Source organism: Quercus suber, unplaced genomic scaffold, assembly GCF_002906115.3.
Source record: "Quercus suber isolate HL8 unplaced genomic scaffold, Cork oak 2.0 scaffold_165, whole genome shotgun sequence".
NCBI lineage: Eukaryota > Viridiplantae > Streptophyta > Magnoliopsida > Fagales > Fagaceae > Quercus > Quercus suber.
In genome coordinates this window covers 1,224,072-1,247,646 of record NW_027069626.1, presented here as the reverse complement: position 1 = coordinate 1,247,646, position 23,575 = coordinate 1,224,072, and the positions used below count along the sequence as shown (strand labels likewise).

The window sequence follows — 23,575 nt, the reverse complement described above, 5'->3', positions numbered from 1 at the left end:
AAAAAAAAAAAAAAAAAGCAAAATACAAAACACGATTAAGCTGTTTTTTAAAAGCACAATTAAAAAAAGCTAAATCTAAAATTAAGGGGTTGACCGAGTTGATTGGGATTTCGGTTTCAAAGTGCATGTACTGAATTTGATTAGATGTGCTCTCTAATTTGAGTCCTACTACTTGCATTTTGAAAAGTATTTTTTAAATTAGCGTTTTATTCGGGCCCATCCGATACGAATTTGTGGTGACGGATGAACCGAGGTAGCACATCTGCTATTGATTGGACGTAGTGACATAACATGATTTTTTCTTTCTTTTTTTTTTTTTTCTTTTTTTTTTGTCCATCTTAAAGTGGAAAAAAATCTCAGCCATGCATTTTGTAGCCTTGGATTAATGGGCTTTCCAAACTTTACTGGAGAATTAATTTTGGTACTGTCTTCTTCTAGCCGATATTACAGAAGTTGTCTGAAACTAAGAATGTCCTAATGTAAGGATAGAAGAATGCAAGCCTTTATTGCTTTCGGGTACTCATCCTTTTTTCACAATGCCCCTCATCAAGCTAAGTCCAAAAGTTTTCTACCTAAAACTTACTGCAGCATGAGAGAGCAAAGAAGAATAAGCCTTAGAACCACTTGGCCTTCCATTTCACTCTCACTTTTGGGTTCAGGTTTCTTCTTGGGTCCCCTTATTGATGGACTCCATTCTAGGGTGAATCTTGTGGAATACCAAAGTGGCTCAATAGATATTGGTCCTTTCCACACAGACATCTGGGTAAATTGAGTTTCTGAGCACTTTTTTCAGCCCTCTTATTTTTGAACTTGTTTAAAAGTCTTAACAGATGCCAGATTATTACAGCTTTACATGTTCTTAAAATGCTTAATGTTGCTAGGTTCCTTTCTTGCTTGGATCTTTTTATTGCACTATTGGGTTGCTTCAACTCTTCTTGGATGAAAGGGCCTCCTCAAAGAAATCAAAGGGGACCCCAGAGAAAGCAGCTTTTTCACTGATGTGAGTAATCTTTGATCTCCAAATCGTTAAACAAGTCCAAAACTCAGTGAATGCATGCTTTTTTTCCAGTTTGTGACATGTATTACCTGATAATAGCTATGTCCTTGTTTAACTCAGAGCACTGGTGCTATTTATTGAACTGAGTGCTGAGCTTTATAAAGCTGGAGTAGCAGACAATGTAGAGGCCTACATATTATTTGCAGCAGCAGAGTTCATCTGGTTTTCCCTGGAAAGGACATGGCTTGGGTTCACCCTAGCATGCATTGTTGGAATTGGTTGCCCACTGGCTGAGATTCCCTTGATGAAGTAAGGCTATCTTCTTCCTCAATGGATTCAGCATCAATCATTAACTGAAAAATCTATAGGTGTTAAAGGATTTGTCTGATGTTTGCATTCAGGTTCTTCGACCTTTGGTACTATCCACAAGCAAACATAGAAATCTTTGGCCAGGTAATAGACCATAGAACTGACTGAGTGCGAATTTCCTTTAAATCTTCAATTTTCTAACATTGAGACCTCTGTTGTATGCAGGGATTAGTCAGCTGGACAGTTACATGCTATTTTGTTTACACAATATTTTTGATCAATCTATCACGCTGGTTGAAATCAATTAATGCTGCTGCTGCTGCCGTTGACACAGACAATAAGTCTGCCTAGACAACATATGTTTAGTCAGGACTTTGTGCCATGGCTTGAGCCAAAGTTTAAGAAAAGGCAACCAAGTCGAACGGAATAGAGCTAATGATGTAATCTAATATGTTTAGTAAGTGAACTAAATTGTATTGATCTACCATAAATGAAGCTATCTTAGAGCATTCATATCAGTGGATGGAAACTCATGTATAATAGAAAAAACTACCATTTTTACACATTTTATCTCAAAATTGCTCCACATCAGTGCTTCCAAAGTCTGGTATAATCATATATATTTATCCATGAGCTACAATAACCGTGTATATACACACGGTTACTGTAGCTCATGTATTTATTATTTTATTAATATAAATTCGCACCAATTTTCTCTCTCTTCTCTCTGTGCACAACTACCTCACCTCCTCATCTTCTTCTCCTCATCAGATGCACACAAACACAAACACAGCCACACACAAAGAACATAGACAAACCCACGCTGGAGATCGGTGCTTGCTGGAGATCAGTGCTCGGAGATCTGACCGGTACTTGCTCGGAGATCAGATCGGTGCTTGTTGGAGATTGGGTTTTGTTGGAGATCGGGTATAGAGTTGGGTTTTGTTTGAGAAGTGAAGCTGTCCGAGCACCTGAATCTCCCACCAAAAATCAAGATCTTTGCTTGGAGAGCTTGTATCAATGGCCTTCCTACAATGGAGGCCATAAACCGTAGAGGAATTTCCCATTCCAAGACCTGTCCAGTGTGTAAAAATGATGCTGAGAATCTTGATCATGCCCTTCTTAATTGTGCCTTCTCATCCTCGGTTTGGAATCTTTGGCTGGAAAATCCGCTACGCATCCATGGTACTAAAAACTCTTTCCTTGACTCTACTATTTGTATTCTCTCCAATACAACGCACCAAGACTCAGAGCTTTACTTTACTATTGCTTGGGCCATTTGGTATAACAGAAACAAGGTTGTTCATGAAGGTTGCGGGCTCCCTCCTAATCAAGTATGGCACTTAGCGAAGAGTAATGTTGAAGATTATGTGAACTTAGCTTTGTGGAATTTCAGTCACCAAAGAACTTCCCCAACCTGCTGGGTTCCTCATCCCCATGGTTTTCATAAAATAAATGTTGATGGGGCATCTTCTGAATTAGATAACTCTTCTAGCATCGGTGTTGTCATTAGAGACAGCTATGGCCAAATTGTGGCTGCTCTTAGCAAGCCTCTCCAAGCTTGCTTCACTGTTGAACTCGCGGAAGTGATGGCGCTGGAACATGGAGCTCTCTTGGCTCAGGAGCTTCAACTATCTAAGGTTATATTTGAATCAGATTCCCTTAATGTCATCCAAGCAATCCATGATAAAGCTACTGGCAGCAGCTATGGGCACATTGTGCAGGATATTCTTCAAGTTAGTGAATCTTTTGAAACATGCCTTTTCAAGCACCTAAACAGGAACTTCAACTCCATTGCTCACGAGCTCGCTCAACTTGCTAGAAGATCCGAAACTCAACACCTTTGGTTTGGGGTCACGCCCCCTTGTGTAATTCCTTTTATTTCAAGCTGATATGATGTAATTTGTGCTTCTGTCCTGCTTGCAGGCAAATTCTGTATGACTCTTTGTTATGGTTTAATTCCATATCATCCCCATTTCAAAAAAGCTTTCCAACAGTTATAACTAAAACAAATCTTTCCAAAGTAGCAGCAATCTACACCAAGAAGATATCCAAACAATTTTTAAGCTAAATCTACACCCAAAAGAATCAATGGGGATAATAATTTTTACCCAAGGCCAACAATGAAAAGGGTAATTCATTCAGAACAACATTCATGTAGAGATAAAAAAAAAATGGGATAATTATAATTTACCCACCTATGATTTACCTCTAATTCTATGTGCCCACCCGTGATTTAAATTTTTACACTTTGCCCACCTGTAATTCTCACTGTTATTATGCCGTAACCCACCTCTCCCTCACCGTTACTCTAACACATATTATGTAAAAAACAAAAACCCAAACAAATCAAAACACTCTCACTCAAATCTTAAACATGAAGAACATGAAGAACATACCCAAATTTTGAAACTTGAGTTGGCTCACTAAACCTAGAACATGAAGATTAACCAAAAACTAAACCCAAATTTTTCTGTTTTTCATGTTCAAACTAATTGTACCCAAACTAAACCCACAATCATGTTCTGGGTTTAGTGAGTTTGAAGAAAAGTAGAAGAACATACCTAAAAACTAAACCCAAAAATCTTGAAGATTAACCAAAAAAAAAAAAAAGCGTGGCACCTGAACTTTCACAGCATTGGAAAGACATGGCCGCATGGTTCGTTTGCCCAATTCATCAACCAAGCAAACACACTGCGCCATACAAATATACATAACAAAAGTTTCAACATCTAACATTAAGAATTCAACAAAGCTATAAAATTCACAATCAAAGCCACCTTGTGCGTCGAATCACAACTAAAATGCAAAATGTTACTAACCGATCAGACCAACAAAACCCAACCTTTGTGCTTCTATAAAATTCTAGCTAAAATCATCAAACTATAGATCCTCAACAAACCCCGAAGAAAACCCAATCTAAGTGACCATCTGTGCTTCTCTCTCTTTCAGATTTGGATCGATCAGACCACCCAATCACTACCGATTTGGGTTTTCAACCATGGGTTTAAAGAGAGAGATAAAGATGATGAGTTAGAGAGAGAGAGGAGAGAGGACCAGACATCAAGAGCTTGAACTGAGAAATCTGGGTTTATTAGAGAGAGAAAGAGCTTGAACCGAGACATCAAGAATGGATCTGGGTTTGCCTTCAGACTGTTCGTGGATCTGAGAAAGAGCTTGAACCAGAAATCTAAGCTTGAACCGAGACATCAAGAGTTTGAGCTAAGAAATCTGAGTTAGAGAGAGGAGAGAGGAGAGAGGACTAGACATCAAGAAAGGATCTAGGTTTGCCTTCCTACTGTTCGTGGTCTAGTTATAGTTGTGCTTCTGCCTTTATGTCTAACTCATCTTCCCCTTCTAAGTTTTCTTCAGCTATTTTGAAATTTTTGGTTCAAAATTATTTATCAATTAACAAAAATCATCTTATCAAACAACTTTCCCAACTCTTTAGACATTTTCTTTGCTATTAAAATGTTGCTTCCTATTGTGTAATTGTTTCCCAATGTCGTGGTGTCTTCTTCAGTTGATATAGAGCTTGTTTGGGCAAATTAGAATCCTTTACCCGTTTTCTCTTTTCATTTTGATGTGATTTTCCATGCCTTAACATGGAACTATAGATGCATTGTGCATGGTATATATTATTATTTGGAGTCCTTACTATATTCTTATTAGCCGGCTCTGGGAGCAAAAATTGTTTGACATTGTTGCATGGTTTTTACTGGGTTTTTGTTATTTGTCGGTATGAATGGCTGAGTTTACTTTAAATATTTCCATTTCAGGGGGCTAGATAGATTGAATTGGCTTTTTGGCTCAAGGGGCAAGTCTATTTAATGGTTTGCCTGTATGATGGGTTTCTTAGTTTGAGGAAATCTAGGTTTATTTCTTAGTTTGATCTTGTTTTCTTTTGCTTTTTTTGTTTTTCTTGTTTTGGGATGAGAGAGACATAAAATGAGAGTAAAAAAGATATATTTACCCCTATCTTTTAACAGAGGTGGGTAATAGAGACTAAATGGAGAAGCCAGAGGAGCCATCTATTGAAATTATAATATAAGATACATAGTACAATCCAAGACACAAATATGCATTGCATTACATGTACTGCCCTAGCTCATTTATATATGAATTACTTGGACAAGTTGGCTTCAGAAGTTGCAGCTCAACCATGTTCGACAAAGCGATCCTTGTCCCAATGGAAAATGCAAAATATATAACAAATTAGCTGAATTTCTAAAATTATGAGCAAACTAGTCGGTAAACACAACATTCACAATATCAGGGAACTTTTCTTTAATTGCTGCTTTAACTCCTGATCCAATGGACTCCGGCCCCATGTACTTTACAAGGCAATCCCCACCTTCAACAGACAACACTTCCACATTCCCACCAAAGTTCTTAATGGCTGGTCTCAGTATGTCAAGATGAGCATTCACTGCCTACATTTAATGGCAGAGCATATAGAAATGTCATGATCACTGAATAAAATTCAAATAATGTCTTATTCTCTTTCATTATGAGCTAATGTCAGTATAAAACTCACCTTAATATTTGTCTCCTGTACTTCATCATATACTTGTTGAATGTCCTTGACTGCATCTCCAAACTTTTCCTTCAGTACTCGTTCAATCCCCATCGTCATTGTAGTTGTTGAGCTAGGACAGCTCCCACAAGCTCCTGCATATTAGTTCAAAGCCACAGAAGTCTCAGCTGGGTTTAACAGAGTTACATGTTAGCAACACATACTTAAAAAAGACACAAGTACAAGAATTATATATTTTGTGGAAATGGAAATGAAAACCATTCACCAAATCAACCAATATTGTTTTCCTTCCCGTCTTTTTTTTACTGATAATTGGAAAATTTAAGGCTTATCATATTAATCCATCCATCCAGAATAGGGGTAGACAACAATCTGCATGTGCATCACCCTATCAAGCAGGGTTAGGCAATGATCTGGATATACATCACTCTATCACGCAGAGTTACCAGATTCCCCCTTCCCTCAGAAGCAACATCCAATTCAGGTGTCTCAGTATATGGTCTGTTCAGGATCCAATTCCAGTGGTGCCAATTGTGAAATCTTTCCTAATTGTCAAATAAATAAGGGATATTTGGCGAAAAGCTTCAACATCTAGTGATGCTTCATAAAACATAAAAGTTCGGACAATCAGAACAATATGCAAATTGGTAGCTTTGAAATTTACATATTTTACATCAAAATGTTTGATGAAAGCAGCAACACAAGTAATCCGGCAAACCAAAATCCTTAAAAAAATTACTTTGTAGGATAACAAATCAATCAAATTATGAGTTCTAACAATTATGTTAAGTTGAGTAGTAGAACAAACACATTGAAACAGCCACAGAATTTTGGGCTCTTTCTTTCACTACAAAGTCCCAAGAAATTTTGTAATGTTCCAAGCTTTTGATCCAACTTCCTTTCATTCATTACATGTACATCTATTCTATACCACCAATCACAAATCCAAGGCAACAAATAAATGTTCCCTGAAAGAGGAAAAATGTACGGTTACAAAACCTAGTATAACGGACCGGGCTGTTTATTGTTTATGGGCTGAGAAGTAGATGAGCCTATTGTGTGCAAGACCTGTTGAGGATGGATCCGGAGTGAACAGATGAACAATGGATAAACTGATTGGCCATGGGCCGGCTAGAACCTCTTGATAGGAATACTTGCGGCCCATTATCATAAAATCTTAAATAGAATCCTAATGTAAGGAGGATTCTAGAGATTACGTACATTGATGAAGATCTTCTCTATAAGGAAAAGACTTGTCCACCACGTTTTGGACTCTTAAAGATAATTTCTACAAGGAAAGGACTTCGCCTCCAAGTAAGAGGTCAATTACCCACACAAGCCAAGGTACGCATAATCGACCATCTCTACTGTTTTGGAGTTGTAAAAGATTCTAACTTGACATTGACATTCGGAGGGTATTTAGCTAGCACCACACCGGTGCTCTATGTAGGTTTTTTTCTTTCTTGCTGTGCAGTTGATTTTTTGAGCGTTTGAGCGTGTAATTCATTGGTGATTTTTCAGACTTCATCATTCCCCAATTAACTTGACTTGTGGGTTCAATAAAATAAACTTCAAATGGTACATTTCATGAAAAATAGATACAGAAATACTGCTTGTAATCCTACATGATTGATCATACCAATAGTTCATGAGCTAACTCCATGTTTTAAACAACAAATATTGTAAAAACAAAACCATTGAAATTACTTGAACTACACACAATAACAAAACAAAAAACACCCCAGTACTCAATAAAAATTAACAAAATCATTAATCTTAGCAGATTTAAAAAAAAAAAGAGGGTGATATTTGCACCTTGGAGTTTGAGAGAAACGACACCATCTTGAACAGAGACAACATCGACATTTCCACCATCAGAAATGAGGTAAGGCCGAACATCCTCGAGAACCAAGTCCACGTTTTGAGCAGTGAGCTCGAATTTCTGGGCAGAGTACAATCCTGGCGAAGAAGAAGAAGAAGAGCTAGTTGTGCTTTGGTTCGAGGCCTTAATGGCTAGAAGTAGTTTTTGGTGGGGTTGTTTTAGAGATATGGATTGTAGGTATTGGTGGGATTTGGATGGGATTTTGGGGAAAGAGGTTGATGGGGTTCTGGGAATTCTTGTGCCTGTGCCTGTGCTTGTTAGAGACGCCATTTTCGGACTTGGAAGTTGGAGGCTTTGATAAAAAGATTTTATGAAGTTTTGGGAGATTTTGGGATTTTGAGAAAGTTGAGGGGGCCGATTAGCTGTAAAATATGAAAAGTAATACAAGTGGACTGCTGTGTCTGACTGTGACTGTCTCTGCACTGTGTGGTGTTGGAGGAGGATTGGTTCACAATCAACTTTACCCTACTTTCGAATTTCGATTACCAATAAAATAAAATAAAATAACTTTACCCTACTTTTACCATAGGTAAATTTCAATTTTGTTTTGTTTTTTAAATGTTAATTTCGTCAATCAGATGGATAAAACAAAATTAAAAAGTTAAGATAGGAATTCAAATTTTTAAGAGTTAAAATATAATTTAGTTTAAATTTTATCTTAATATAATATTAGTATTCAGATTTTTTTTTTTTAAATAACTTGAGGAGAGAGACTTGTATACAAAAGTCTTTATTTGTTTTATTGAACATTATATATGAGATGATTCTCATTGATTTTAATTTGATAAAATTAATGTCATTGGCTCATTGCTTCTCTATAAGAAAAAAAAAAAATCCTATAAATATAATAACAATATACATATAAAAAGTATATTTTACCTGTACCAAGTAAAATGGTAAAATAATTATTTATTTATTCACTATCAAATATTGTTTTTCTAAGTACACAATATTTGCAACAACTTCTTGAACATACTCTTTTTTCTTTACTACTCATAATCGACCATCTCACAATTACGGTACACATTGTGTTCTTAGACTTTCTTGATAAAAAATTTATAAAGGCATAACTATAACATGGTTTGTATAATGTATAGTGACTTTTAGGATCTCAGATCTCTTATTGGATGACAAAAGACTTGATGAGTTGAACAAATAAAAAATTAGAACGATAAAAGAATGTAAGTATAATTATGAATTAGAATTATTTTAATTTTATAATGTCCATAGGCTTGTAGCTCAATTGATACATGTGTTAAATTTTATGGTAAAAAAAGAAAAAGAGAAAAAAAAAGGGGTTCTCACAGCTTTGACCGTAAAAAAAGCGTAGATCCCCGAGGGTTTCTCTCTCTCTCTCTCTCTCTCACTCATGAGTCATGACTCAGCCCCACCCTACTTGTAATACAACCAAAATGGGGAGCTTCGGAAGCAGCAGCGAGTCACAGCCACAGGCACAGGCACAGGCACAGCCACAGCCTCAGGCACAGCCACAACCACAGCCACATCAGCTTTTTACAGTAGGCGCAGAAGTCGAGGTGAGCAGTGACGAAGAAGGGTTCAAAGGCTCTTGGTACATAGCCACAGTTCTTGAGTCCTCTATTTCCAAGAAGCAGAAGAAAGCTCGGGTCGAGTACAAGACTTTGCTAACCGAAGATGGGTCTGAACAGTTGAAGGAAGATGTTGATTTGTCCTACGTGAGACCTTTGCCTCCCAAAGACGACGTTGCTAACGCTAAGGATTTCGTTGAAGGTGAGATTGTTGGTGCTTATTGTAGAGACGGCTGGTGGACTGGTGTGGTTAAGAAGGCTTTGGGAAAGTCGAGGTACAGGGTTTTCTTTGAGAACCCACCTGATGTGATTGAGTTTGAGGTTAAGGATTTGAGGGTGCACCTTGAATGGCTTGACGGGAAGTGGGTTCGGCCTACAAAGCAGGTATTCCATCTGGCTTTTAGGGTTTTTGGATGTTTGAATTGTTGTTCAAATTGGGTTTTTGTTGAATTGGTGTTGTTGTGTTATTTGTTTCGTGGTGATATGGTCTTTTTAGTTGGTGCATGTGCTAAAAGCTGTTGTCTTTCTAGGTAATTCTTTTGTGGGTTTTTGATCTACATGTGGTTAACTTGTATTCTGAAGGATTGTCTTTTGGTTTGATGGTAATATGGTGTTTTTTGTTGGTATATGTGCTAAAAGATGTTGGTTTTTGATCTACATGTGGTTAACTAGTATACTGAAGAACTGTGTTTCTTTGTTTTATGGTAACGTGGTGTTTTTTGTTGGTGCATGTGCTAAATACTGTTGTCTTGATGGGAAATACTTTTGTGGGCTTGTTAAATTGTTGATCTAGATGTGCTTAACTAGTCTTCTGAAGGGTTGTTTCTTTGTTGGACATTAATGTTGTGTTCTTTGTTGGATTTTGTGCTACTGTTATTGTTGTTTTATTTTTTATTATCTGTATTAATTTGGTGGGCTTGTTAAACTGCTGATCTTGGTGTGTGTATTGTGTGTTTGTTTAATGGTAATATGCTGTTTTTGGTTGGTTTTTGTGCTAAAGTTGTTTTGACTTTTGAGAGGTTTTTTTTTTTTTTTTTGGTTCAATTGCTTATCTAGATATGTTATGTGTTTAATTAATATTTTGGAGGGTTTTTTAATTTGTTTGACTGTGGTATGGTCTTTCCCATTGTTTTGGTGGGTGCTAATCTCTTGGGTTTGTTCATTTCATGAACTAAGTAGTACTTTTGATATAATGAAATGGTATGTCAAAAGAATACACACACACACACACACACACACAATTTTAACTGTGTTCTTGTCTTGAATCTCTTGATAGATTTTTGTGTGTGAATTATATGGTATCTTCATAGTACTTAATTTTTAATACTAATTTTACTTGCTGTCATCAGATTCTAATTTTTAGTAATTTGTTGAAATGTATGCACTTTATTTATACAAATGTTTAGGGATGTTTGGATGTTCTATAGAGTTTGAATGGCTCCATAGCATGTTCCTTTTAAGTTCAAGAAAAAGTTCTACCACTTGTTGCTGATTGCACAATATCCCTAATGTAGGATATATGTAAACGTATGTATTTACTATACTATTTTTTTTTTCTCCTCGGTTTTAGTGTGTTTCAATTTATCTATTTAATATTTTGTTTGTATGTTATGGAGCCTGAAGATCCCCTATTTCTATTTTGCTCTCTCTTCGTTTATATAGCTACATAGTTGTTAACTGTTCAACTTTTATTCCATATGGCTGATTGGGTATTTTGGTTCTAAAGAAAAAGGCAGAGTCAATTTTTAGCTCAGGAACGGATGCGGAAGTGAATATCAAAAAAGAAAATTTACGTGATGCTTGGTTCCCTGCGATTGTCATTAAAGAAAACGAGGATGACACATTCATTGTGAAGTGTCAGAGCTCGAGAAATGGTGATGAGGCTGGGCTTGAGAAGATTACTGTAGATTTACTTCATATTCGGCCTCGTCCTCCACATCCTCCTGTGAACAAGAGATATGACGTGTTGGAAAAAGTGGATGCATTTTGGGACTTTGCTTGGCGGCCTGGTGTGATTGTGAAACTTTTTACTGATACTAGATATCTTGTCTTTTTCAAGCTTGCGAATGAGAATAAGATAATTAATCAGTCAGAAATAAGGCCCCATGTGGAATGGAAAGATGGAAAATGGGATAGAGGATCGGAGGTATGGTCTCTCCCTCTCTATGGTGGCAATGAATTTAGGTTTGCTATTGTTATTGTGGGTGGCATTCTTATGCTCTTGACAAACTTATGTATCTCTCTCTATTCTTCCAAAAGAAAGTGTAAATGTCATGCTGCCCTTCTCTATTTAAATGTTCTTTATGTTTTCATAGTACCTGTGGTGGATAAATCATTCTTCAGAAAAGGGACAGAGAAATTAAATTCTTTTATACGACACAGTGCATAGGGCCAACTTGAGAATATCTTTGTAGGATTGGATGGCTTGATTGGATGAACTCACATCTATTTTATTGCTATAGTTATGAGAGAAGCATGGTAAGTGGCCATAAAAATAAATTCATTATACAATCAATAATGTTCTTGAATCTCCTTGGAATCATAGTGTGTGTTTGGTAATAGCTTATAAGTGAGTTTTTTGCTTTTCTTTTATGTAAATTTTTTTGAAACCTCACTTTTTCAAAGTACAAGCATATTTACCACGGTTTTAGTAAAACATTTTCAGCAAAAAACTAAATAAATTATTCCCAAACAGTCACATAGTCACATGGTGTTGGACTCATCTAATGCTAAAGTTAATGTGCTAAAGAGTGGTTTCCCAACCTTTATCAGGAAAGGGACAATTGGAAGATTGACTTGACACATAAACTAAATTAATTTTTATGACATAATATTTGGTGGCATTACTATTGTTTAACATGTGCTTGTTGGTATGAGGTATATTTAGTACCAGGTTATATAATAAATTTTCTAGACTTTTCAAAAAAAAAAAATCTAGATGGTTATTGTTTTTCCTAGGAAGTTACTTCCAACTGCATCATTATTAACTATTTTGTTCTTATAAAGATTCAACTTTGGAGCCTGACTTGCTAAGAGATGCATACAAATGACCATGCCTAGGCATTCAAGTATGTCATTAAGTAGGTCTTTAGATAACAGAGATGAATTTAAATTAAAAGTTTAGTGGCATGCATGAGATAAGAGTTATTAAAGTTACAATCACTTTTTAATGAATACTTTTATAATCATAAGGTGATATTACACATTTATTGGTAGCTTAAATAACAAGAGTTTGTTTCAGGAAGTACTGCCTGCTTCAGATGTTCAAGAACGGTCAGGACATGCTCAAAACAATACTGGTAACCTTGTGATAACCACTCAAATTGAAAGTTCAGGTGTTGCAAAGGATAAAATTGAAACTAGAACCCCTCTTTCTACAAATTCTGTGAAGAATTTGATGGAGCAGCATCCTAACGAAGGAAAAGAAGTTACTCCTGCCTCGACCCCAAGCATGAAGACTATAAAATTTAGAGTGCCCGCTCCTAATGGTGATGCTACAAGGACACATCCTTCAAAAAAGTTGAAAACAGAGAATGCTGCTGAGGCCCCATTATCCATTACAGCAAGTCAGTCAAGGAAGACGCCAAGCAAAGTATCAATGAAAGTACTTTCTGGAATGGCTACTCCAAACAGTGGTGGTAAAGGATCAAAATTATCAGGTGTCATTGGGAATCAACCTTCTGCTAAAACCGAGGGCCTTGTTAGGCAAAGGAAAGCTGTGAGTTGAATCTCTTCTTGAAATCATTTTAGTTGTTCAAAACCTCTATGCTGAATTTTCAATCAAGATAAACATGGATATATTAATGTAAGAGATTTTTTAGGGGAAAGGAAATCTCTCCTATTAGTCCTTCATTTATGCCCTTGCTGTATAAACTATACACTCAAATTTTAATCTGAGTCAAACGTGAACATATTGAAATAAGAGACACCATCAACCTTCACATGATTTGTGATTCATGAAAAAGTCTCACCTTGAAATCTTATCAATTAACCCCTTGTCCCATCCATAATGAGTACTTGTTCTCTTCTCTAAGTTTCTACTCCAAGTCAAGATTACAAATTCAGAGGCAGAATGTACTCTTGAACATTAGCAAAGCTAAGATGGGATTCAGTTATATATCTTACATATTATAGTCTATTTTGCAAGGAAATGTATTTACCCATGGTTTTTTTCACAATTCTATTTTAAAAAAAAGGGAACCCTGTTCTAGGATTACTTTAGTAATTTTACAGATATGGGTTGTTTGATCTCACAATGTTTTTGCTTTTAGTGCATTTTTAATTTTTTAAATGGAAATTGTATCATAGGATTATTTAAGTACTAAATTAAATATATAGTTGCTATACCCAACCCAACTCTTATGGTTTATTGAATTATATGCTAACTTCCAGCTTCATAAGTGTGAGCACATTCATGCTATTGGTAATTTTCTTCTCTCTTTTTAGAAGAAGAAAAAGAAAAAGAAAAAGAAAAAAAGAGTGCAGCCTTCTTTTCTTTTTCTTTTTTTTGGTATCAGTTGGTTGCTGATTGATGTCAACAGATGGACAGATGTAGGCCCCATAATTCAAGTTCCTTAAAAAAATGAAAAGAGGGGGTGGGGGTGGGGGGGTGAGGAATAAAGAATTAAAGAAATTATAAAAAGAATAAGAAGATATGCGGGCTTTGGTGCTGTGGGCTATAGTATTAAGTATTCTTAAGTGTGCTTGCATATGTCTTGAAACAAAACTTGCTGACATGATTGCTTCCAAATAGCCAGAGAGAGAATCTTGCTTGTTGAAGTACCACTTAAACAAACATTTGTGTATAGCTTGTAAGACTGTTAATGAAAACCTGGTCCATTTGGCTTATTTGGGGTGGATACTGCTCAAGAAGCAATTTTGTGTTAAAGGTATCTAGTGAGAATACCTTGATTTAAAGTAAACCATTCTATAGGGCGATGATAATCACTTATCTGTGCATCAGTTTGTTTTTTCAGTGACCTGATATGGCTAATCGGGGCATTTTCCTTTCCTTCTGCAGTGGACTAAGCAACGGGAGCTTGGTAAATTGGACAATCAAAGAACAAATCCTGTAAATACAAAAAGAAGATATACAAAGACACCAGTTAAAGACCCACTGACTTCAGCATCAGGTATATATATATATATATATAGTCCCACATGTACATTTTATGGATTTTTTTTTTTAGTTATAAACTTTGGAAGATTAGGGTTAGATGAGAAGGAAGAGAAGACTGAAGGAGATATATTAGAAAATCGGTTTAGGGCTTAATTTTTCAGTCCCTCCACCATAGCATATATTTCTATTTTATCCTTAAGCTAATACAAGACTAACAAGCCAATTATAAAATAACCACATAACAACTAGTGCTAACACTCCCTCAAGCTGGAGCATATAGATCAAAATATACCCAGCTTGGAAGATAATCATGGGAAGGAGGCACTAGCTAATGGATTAGTAAAGATATTACCTAGCTAATCATTGGAGCGAACATGGGGGTGGCAATTTGTTTCATCATCAATAAATCTTGACTAAAACAACAGTTTGCATCAATATGTTTGGTGTGATAATGGAAAACGATATTGTTGGCAATGAGGATGACAACCTTGTTATTACACATCTCCATAGGAAGAGGAACACCACCACCAATATCTTGACGAAAAGAATGAACCCATAGCATCTAGTAACAAGGTTACTTTCAACCAAGGTGCAATAGCAGAGGTAGACTTCCTATCAGAGCTACTACTAGCCCAATTAGCATCGTTGAAACCGATAATAAACAGGGAAGCAAAAGGCTTGTAGAGCAGTTTGCGCCCAAGTGATCCTACAGAGTTAAAGCTGATTTTCCTGCATGTATTATTTTATTGGATCCTTTCAAATAACACAAGATATGAAAAACAACTTCAAAATGGGGTTGATGAGAGGCATGCATATACTAACTAATCACACCAATGATATAAGTAATGCCAGGGCAATTACTAGTAAGATAAATCAAATTCCAAACTAAACTTCTGTATCAGCAACATTAGTAAACAGTTCATTCCACTCACAATCAAGTTTAACTGTAGAGTCCATAAGAGTCTTAACAAGATGAGCACTCAAAGAGTCTTATTTCTGACAGAAGATCAAATACATATTTCCTTTGAGAGAGATTCCCTGAGAGGAATGAGCAACTCCACTTCCAAGGAAATAGCAAAGAGAACCCAAATCTTTGGTATGGAATTTTTGACCCAAATATCATTTCTAATCAGCAATTCTGGTGGAGTCACTTCTAGAAATGATTATATCATTCATATATACAATCAAGACAATGGTATACTGATGGAAGAGTGGCGTAAAAAGATTAAATTAGCAATGTTAGAATGCTGAGAATTATACTCAAGCACAACAGAACTGAATCGATCAAACCATACACAAAGGGATTGCTTCAAATCTTATAGAGCCTTTTCTCAGTTGACATACAAGATGTTCACTACTGGCTAAAACATGTCTAGGTGGTTGATCCAAGTGGACCTCCTCCTAGGAATCTCCATGAAGGAAGACATTCTTGATATCAAGCTGATATAAAAACTAAGTGTGACTAATAGCAACAAAAAGCAAAGTCTGGACATTATTGCAACAGGACAGAATGTCTCTAGATAGCCTACTGTTTGTTTCCAAGGAGGAAAGTTTTATTTGTAGATTTCTAGAGGAATTTTGTATTTGAAAGTCCCTTAATGCCTCTTTTCAAGCATTAATTCCCAAAAAGAATAATGCCATTAATGTTAGGGATTTTCGGCCCATTAGCCTTATGGGAAGTGTATCAATTATTGGTGGTTGGTGTTGGATAAACTCGTATCTGAGACACAGAATGCTGTTGTTGGGGGTTGGCAGATATTGGATTCGGTCCTTAGCGCAAAGGAACATTTGGATAATAGAATGAAGAGTTGTATCCTGGGTGTGATTTGTAAGTGTAATATAGAGAGCATATGATCATGTAAATTGGGACTCATTGCTTTATTTATTGGAAAGGTTGCGCTAAAACAATATGGTGTTTATTTTAGAGGATGAAAATCAGAAAAGAGAGTTCATCAACCAAACAAATGTTAGCGTTGGAGTCGATGACCCAGGACAGAAGATTGTGTTGCACACGTAACATTATCGGAATTGGTTAATGTAATAGTGAAATAAGAGGAAAGAGAAATATGCATTTTCTGAATTAGCTTGCTAAGTCAAAAAATGAGTGTTTCCTGAGAACCAAAACTAGGAGTCATATGTATAGCTAGAGCTTAAGTAGACTGTGATTGTGTAGTATTATTTTTGACCTGATGTGTGTAATCTAAATTGCCATACTTAACCCACTAGTAACATTCAATGTGATTGGAGCACCACAATGATCACACTTCTTTTAACCATGTCCAGCATCATGACCATTACCACGAGAACCACTATAGGAACTACTCCCTCCACTACTAGAAACTAAAGTAGAAGACTCTTCGAAGTTATGTAAATAGAGCCTTGGCCTAAGGATGAGTTAAGTAAATGAGAATGAGCATTGGTGGTTGAAGTTAAGGTTTCACTGGTAAGTTGAAGGTAAGGTTTCACTAGCAATTATGATCTTTGGAACCATGTAGATTACAATCTAAACAAGATTAATGTAGTAATCATAAATTCCTTCTAATGTTTTTGTTGCTCCAAATTAGTAGTAAAGGGCTGATACTGCCAGAATTAATTCCATGGTTCTCAAGGCTGCTGTAGTACTTAGACAATGATTTTCTGTACTGTTTGGTGAAAAAAAACTTCTCATATATCTCATGGCCCAAGAAACATTACGCTGACGTGAAAAAGATTTTGCAATAGAGTCCTAAATTTGCTTGGAAGAGCTAAAGAGTCACGACTATAGTAGCAATATGGAGTTCCATGCTATGCCACAACCACCCCTTAACAACAGAATACTTGCTCATCCAGTTCTCATAGGTTGGATCCTCTGCATTAGGACATCTAAACACCTGTCAAATATTTTAATTTTTGTTTCCCACTTAAAAGGACTTTCACAAAGTGTGCCCAAGCAAGGACATATTTCAAACTTATCCAAAAAAGAAAAGAAAAAGCAAGGACATCTGTCAAATGTTTTGTTGTAAACCATTTAACTTCTTTGAGGTAATTGATTTTGGCACGTCATCATTGTTAAGCAAGGATATTTTTTCTTTAGACATCACAATAGACTTTTCTACAGCCATATCAATTACAACCAAGGTTGTCAAAATTGCAACCTTAGATTGTAGGATCTTCCTACAATCCCACTCCCCTGAATCGATTTGGATCGAGTAGGATGTGGAATCACGATGGGATCGCATGCCAGAGCGTAACGCGATCCTACTGCATGGGATTAGATGAATTTGTTTTGGTTATTGGGGCTCCAATTTCAAGTCCAAGCTGAGAAAAAAAGGGCCCTGCCGAGTTTTTTGTCAGCTCAACCCATTGTGTAAAAATCAAATTTTTAATATAAAAAAATCCCCAAAATCCCTAACTCAGCACAATCCGAGAGAGAGAGAGAGAGACTGGTGTGCTTGCTGCGAGAGAGAGAGACTGCTACTGTGCCGAGACGACGTCGCGCCTACTGCCATGCCCAATCGAGGGAGACAACTCCTGTGCCGGTGATGCAACTCCGTGTTGGTGAGTTTTTTCTCTGGTTCCGGTTGCCGGTTCTTTAATTTTTCCCCATATTGGTTGGCTTGTTCACTCATCTAGTAATTGATATAGATTTTCATGCTTTTTGCTGGGGCTAAGTTTCTGATCTTAATTTGACAGAAAATGAATTGTTTGTTGATCATTTAGCATTGTTTACTTTACGGGGAAAATAAAAATGGATTTTGGAATTTGGAATTTCTTATAACTTGTTTTCTAGGAAATGGTTTGTTACTTTCAGTCATGTATCTAAAAATTTAATCTAAGCAATTCAAACTCTTTTTTATTTTTATTAAAAAAAAAAAAAAAAAAACAATACAAGCCTCAGAACTACTCTTTCCTATTTTTAAAAGCTTCTTCAGTCTCATAGTTAAACTCATTGTGTAATGTGTACCTCTTTTTGCCTCTATTTTTTTAAAAGCTGTATGACTGTCTTTTAAGTTCAGGTCAGCATATTTTGCTATGTTTTATACTCTATAGCTTTATGGTTTTTGTTGTATTTTGCTGCATTTTGCTCATAGCTGTGCTTTTAAGTTCATTTTATCACTTGCCCTGAGTTCTTACACCTTATTCTTGCTTGGAACTGAGTTTAAGTATCCTTCTCATGATGTATAACTTTTAAGTTTTAACTCTCTATGTCTAAAGGCTTTCTCAAATTTGAGTTTCATTGTGTAAGTTGAAGTAGATAGTAATTCAAAAAAGGTTGAGTGTAAGTATTGTGGGATTATTTTTTCTGGGGAAATTTATCGACTTAAGCATTGTTTTGCTAGAACTAGTTTAAATGTGGAGCCATGTTCAAAAGTGCCTGAGGAAGTTAGGAAATATTTTTTGGAAATTTTTTGGGGAAAAAAATGGGGGACATTATGTAAAGTTTGTGGTGTTAAGAACTTTGAAATTGTAACTTTGAAGTTTGAAATTTGTCATTCGGTCATGTATTTATAATTTGGTACTTAGTAGTTATTGCTTTTTATAAGTAGTTTCTTTCAAAGTTTACTATTTTCCAATGATTAACATATATTATGAAATATATATATATATATAAACTAGTAATCATAAGTCATAATATGTAATGAAAAGTAGAATCTTACAATCCTCAATCCAATTCACGAGACCCCCTCACCAATCATGTGTAGAATCCCAATCTTGACAACCATGATTACAACCAAAGAAGAATGCAATATGGTGGTGAGTGTAATGCATATATGGGAAAGATTATGTGGCATGATGACATGGCATCAAAATGCCACCTGGGATGCATGGGGGCCTAGCTTGGCGAAGTTGCACAAGAAGGCCAAGGCTAGTTGAATTTCACACGTGCCACATGGTTATTGAAGCTAAATCCAAATTTGTCAAGTTTGTTATGGTAATTGAAATTGGAGAGAGAATTAGTTACTGGCACATGTGCATGTTAGATTTTAGGAAGTTGTTGGAAGTCATGTGCTTTATTAAATATTTTTATTTAATTTTATAAGTAAATGTGCTTTATTAAATCTAGCATGTGATAAATATGTTACAATTGTATTTTAGCATGTGATAAATGTGAGTTAGTTGTGGGTGATGTCGTCTTGATGCCATCACCCTTGACTTACTCCTAGGCTGTAAATATCCATGTACATGCATTGTAATATTCCTAGATTATTTTACTATAAAAGTTCCAGAATTTCAGGTTTTGAGTTTAGACTGAGGTGTGAGTTCCTCCGCTTCTTCTGGACTTTCCCTTTCTCTCTAGAATCTTTCTCTGTAGAAAGTGCAAGTATTTTGTGTATTGCATCATTTGGTATCGGGGCCTAGCTCTTGGTCTTGTTCCGTTGAGTGGAGAGGAATTCTTGCTCCATCAGATTCAGCCTGCAGAATTTCCTCCTACAAAATTCATCCAGCCCCGTTTCTTTAAGCTCAAGTGCCAAGGTTCTTTCCCAAGCCTCATGAATTTCATTTCCCCTCTCGTAAGAATCAAATCAATTGGAGTGATATGACACAACTACAAGAATACCCTTAAGTTAATTTCATTGCCCCTCTCATAAGAATCAAATCTATTGGAGTGATATGACATGTCTACTAGAATACCCTTAAGTTTATACAAGAATAACTAGTTAAGTAATTAATAACTGCATAGTGACATACCACTAACACTAACAGATTGTTATTATTATTATTATTATTATTATTATTATTATCATCATCATCATCATCATCTATCTTAAAGAATCTTGATGCTTGATTATATGCAGGTAAGAAAGGCAATGCAAGTGGTGGCACTGCAAAAGAAAGTGATCAGGGCACTGCAAAAGAAAGTGATCAGGCGGGTGTAAAAAAAGAAGCTGGAATACCTTTCATCTTGGGGTTAGAAGCTAAGGAGATGGGAGGTTTAGTCTCTGGAAATCCTCAACAGCTTTCAAAGAAGAAGAATACAAATCATTCAACAAAAGACAAGGGCATTATGGTAAGTGTCATATTGGGATTCACCTTATTTAAGTTAGAACTCAGAAGTAAATTACAGCCAATTATTTAAATGGCGTCAGGGGTACTTAGTGTGCCACTCTTTTTGGGCAAAGTATAGCCATTTTAGTATAGTGTACAATGCGTGAGTGTGTGTGTGTGTGTGTGTGTGTGTGTGTGTGTGTGAGAGAGAGAGAGAGAGAGAGAGAGACCACTTGAAAAGGCACATAGATTTCTATAGCATTATCAATTTAATCAATATGTTGGGGTCTAGTATTCAAATTGTGGATTGAGATTGAACATTAAGTGTTAAAAACTTCCAGCTCTGGACATGATTCCATTTGACATCATCTAAAATAAGCTACAATACCTGGTTGTGTCATATCAAATTGCTAGTAATTCAACTTTGGCTAATCTTCTCCACCGCTGGTTCTGTATCTAGACTTGGTACTCAACGCCTAGAGAATGGTCCACCATAGTGATTTGTCTTTTCTCTAATTTCCATTTGTTACTAAGCCTGGTGGAATTGGTTATAATTTTGTTTTTTCTGTGCAGGAGATAGATCAGCAGAAATCTGGAGGAAGTAGCAATAAAAGAAAGAGAGGAAGACCACGTAAATTAGTAATCACAAGCTCAGAAGCTTCACTGGGAGGTATATAATAATTTCAAGCCACAATAATGCACTAAATATTTCTCATTTTTACAAAAACCACTGTGCATTCTGATTTGTAGGTGAGGAGCAGAATGGAGTTGGAGTTGCTGCTAATGAAACTGACGTAAAAGATCATCTAACTCAAGAAGTTGCTTCAGATATGGTTACAGGGGAGCAGTCTACAGGTATGACTGTGCAATCTTATTCCCCAAGGGGTAGCACAATCAGCTTGGGACTATGTCTTATGAAGTGGAGGCCACTAATGTGAATAACCCTGCCTTCCTCCCCTTGGGGCCCAAACTAATAAAAAAAAAATTGATTTGTTCAACTTTAGCTTCTTTTTTTCAGTCCCCAAATAAGTAGCTTCTGAAGATTATTAGAGACCAGAAGCAAGGACCAAGATCATAGTAAGAGATAAAATTTGACTAGCCCCAAGAACTAATTTGGGGGGGGGTTGGGAAACAACATCATTACGAATAATTGCATGAAAGAAAATGTATTATTCTGTTGTCCAGTAAGAGAGAGGGGGGGGGGGGTTGATTTCCCAGCTTCCTGGGAAACAACATGAAAGAAAATGTATTATTCTGTTGTCCAGTAAGAGAGAGGGGGAGGGGGGGGGGTTGATTTCCCAGCTTCCTGGGAAACAACTCCATTACAAATAATTACATGAAAGAAAGTGTATTATCCTATTGTCCAACTGATGTCTGGAACTGAAGCTATAGCTTGTATTTTGTAGACTCTCATGATACCTCCAGAAGAAAATTAGCTGAAGTTTCTGGGACAAATTGCACGTCAAATGATGCTGTTATGACAAAGGTTGACAATACTGATGATGATGATCGACCTCTATCAGCATGGTTTGGAATGCAGAGTCCACCAAATGTCAATGAGCCAAGTAAGCTAGTTTCACATATTAATTCATTCCCTGTTATAGCAATATGTTCTGATTATATTTGTTTTCTGCTTAGGACCATTTTCTGCTGGAACTGCTGATGAACGCAGTGAAGAAAGAGAAGGACCAGTTGGTGGAACTGCTGATAAACTCAGTGAAGCAAGAGGACAAGTTGATACTGCACAGCAAGTTCCTGAAACTGTTGATACTGAACAGCAAGTTCCTGCCACTGTTGATACTGAACAGCAAGTTCCTGCAACTGATACCACAGGTGACTCTGCGTTGGATGAGAATAGAAGCTTGCCGTTTGTGAAGAGCTCGCCACTCTGGAAGACAATTGAATCTATGGAAATATTTAAAGCATTGCCACAAAATCCACATTTTCGTCCTTTGGTTAGGTGTACAGAGGCATACCGTGAGGGATTGGCAATTGGTAATATGGTAACTTTTTCCAGTCTGGTTGAGAAAATATCCAAGTTGCAATTTGGTGATCCTAGAAGCATTTTCGATAGCTATTTGGAGGGTCTTCGTGACTTGGAAAAGCAGGGATTTGATGTTACACTTTTAAGAAGCCGTATCAATGAAATGATATCATTTAAAGATAGGGAAGCACAGATTCTGAATGAGTCAAAAGATGCTGAGGGCAAGATATTGCATTTTGATCGTGAGAAAGCAGAAATGGCTGAAGAGATGGCCAATATTTCTAAGAAGATCATTGAGTTACAGGAAAAACGTGCATCAATCGAGTCAGAAATGGAGAACAAAAAACGTGAAATTGCCAGTTTGCAGATGCATGCAGATGCAATCAAGGAAGACATTCAGAGCAACCGTATTAATTTTGAGAAGTTAGCTGCTGCCCCTTGGAAATCAGGGTGATATCCTCCAAGATCCTGTTGTCTCCCTTACTGTTCATGACCCCAATAGCGCTGCATAACTGTAATGGTAGTTGGTTAACTCCACAAGTTTAGAGTATTGGCGATAGAAGTAGGCATTTGTTTGACTCCAACTACGTATGCTTTTATGACTTCCTTTTAGTTTTGTATCTAGCCTTAAAGATATCACATACTGGATGATTGATGGCAGGTTTAGACTGGTTAGTGATTGATGGTATTTGGGCTCTTGATTATATATATTTGAGTTTTTATGGTAGTGATTAATGTTATAATATTTTTATTGGCTCGCAGTCACCAGTGGTGTCAAGTCTTGGTACTTGGCATAAGTAGGGTTCCCATTATGCAAGAGTAGTGTGTGAGGATGAGTTCATGTATATTCATTGGCTTATTTTGTTTAAAAATAAGCTGTGTTAAAGGAGATTAAATTCAATAATCATGTGATGTAAAATCTTTGTTTTACACCATCCAAACCCAATATGCTGTATCATCGTTTCACAAATAATTAAATAGAGTATGCCGCACACAATTAATCCTCGCTTAAACTTAGCAATGCAAACTCAAATTCAGACAGTTGTCTGCGGCCTATCTTCCTCTGCTCCAACTAGCAGCATCCCATCCGGCCATCTTCATCAACGACGAGTTCTTGGGTTACATTGAGACCATCATGGCCCATGAGGGTGATTGAGGAGAGGTGAGCATGACTGAACTCTATCGGATTCTACATATGAATGTCATTCTTTAGAAATTTGTATAAAATGATAG

General features: G+C 36.5%; 3 protein-coding genes across 4 annotated transcripts; 2 read left to right on the top strand and 1 right to left on the bottom strand.

The window, feature by feature from the left end:
• The first annotated feature begins 411 nt into the window (after positions 1-411).
• LOC112038674 (uncharacterized) lies at positions 412-1,824 on the top strand. Its single transcript, XM_024071513.2, has 5 exons — positions 412-763; positions 882-1,000; positions 1,118-1,306; positions 1,399-1,450; positions 1,532-1,824. The coding sequence occupies exons 1-5, from the start codon at positions 494-496 to the stop codon at positions 1,655-1,657; spliced, it is 756 nt and encodes a 251-aa protein (XP_023927281.1). The 5' UTR covers positions 412-493; the 3' UTR covers positions 1,658-1,824.
• A 3,492-nt stretch (positions 1,825-5,316) lies between these two features.
• On the bottom strand, positions 5,317-8,068 carry LOC112038698 (nifU-like protein 1, chloroplastic). Its single transcript, XM_024071540.2, has 3 exons — positions 7,659-8,068; positions 5,844-5,977; positions 5,317-5,739 (listed from the first exon to the last, which is right to left on the bottom strand). Exons 1-3 carry the CDS (start codon positions 7,993-7,995, stop codon positions 5,551-5,553), a joined length of 660 nt encoding a protein of 219 aa, XP_023927308.1. The 5' UTR covers positions 7,996-8,068; the 3' UTR covers positions 5,317-5,550.
• Positions 8,069-9,060: 992 nt separating this feature from the next.
• On the top strand, positions 9,061-23,069 carry LOC112038690 (DUF724 domain-containing protein 2). 2 transcript variants are annotated; one of them, XM_024071523.2, is made up of 10 exons: positions 9,061-9,656; positions 10,999-11,418; positions 12,514-12,990; positions 14,293-14,404; positions 17,788-17,928; positions 20,169-20,380; positions 20,932-21,028; positions 21,109-21,213; positions 21,765-21,923; positions 21,997-23,069. In XM_024071523.2, the coding sequence occupies exons 1-10, from the start codon at positions 9,102-9,104 to the stop codon at positions 22,794-22,796; spliced, it is 3,078 nt and encodes a 1,025-aa protein (XP_023927291.1). In that variant the 5' UTR covers positions 9,061-9,101; the 3' UTR covers positions 22,797-23,069. The 2 variants fall into 2 exon arrangements, with proteins under 2 accessions (XP_023927291.1, XP_023927293.1); XM_024071525.2 differs by lacking the exon at positions 17,788-17,928 and having other exon boundaries at positions 9,062-9,656.
• Positions 23,070-23,575: the final 506 nt, after the last annotated feature.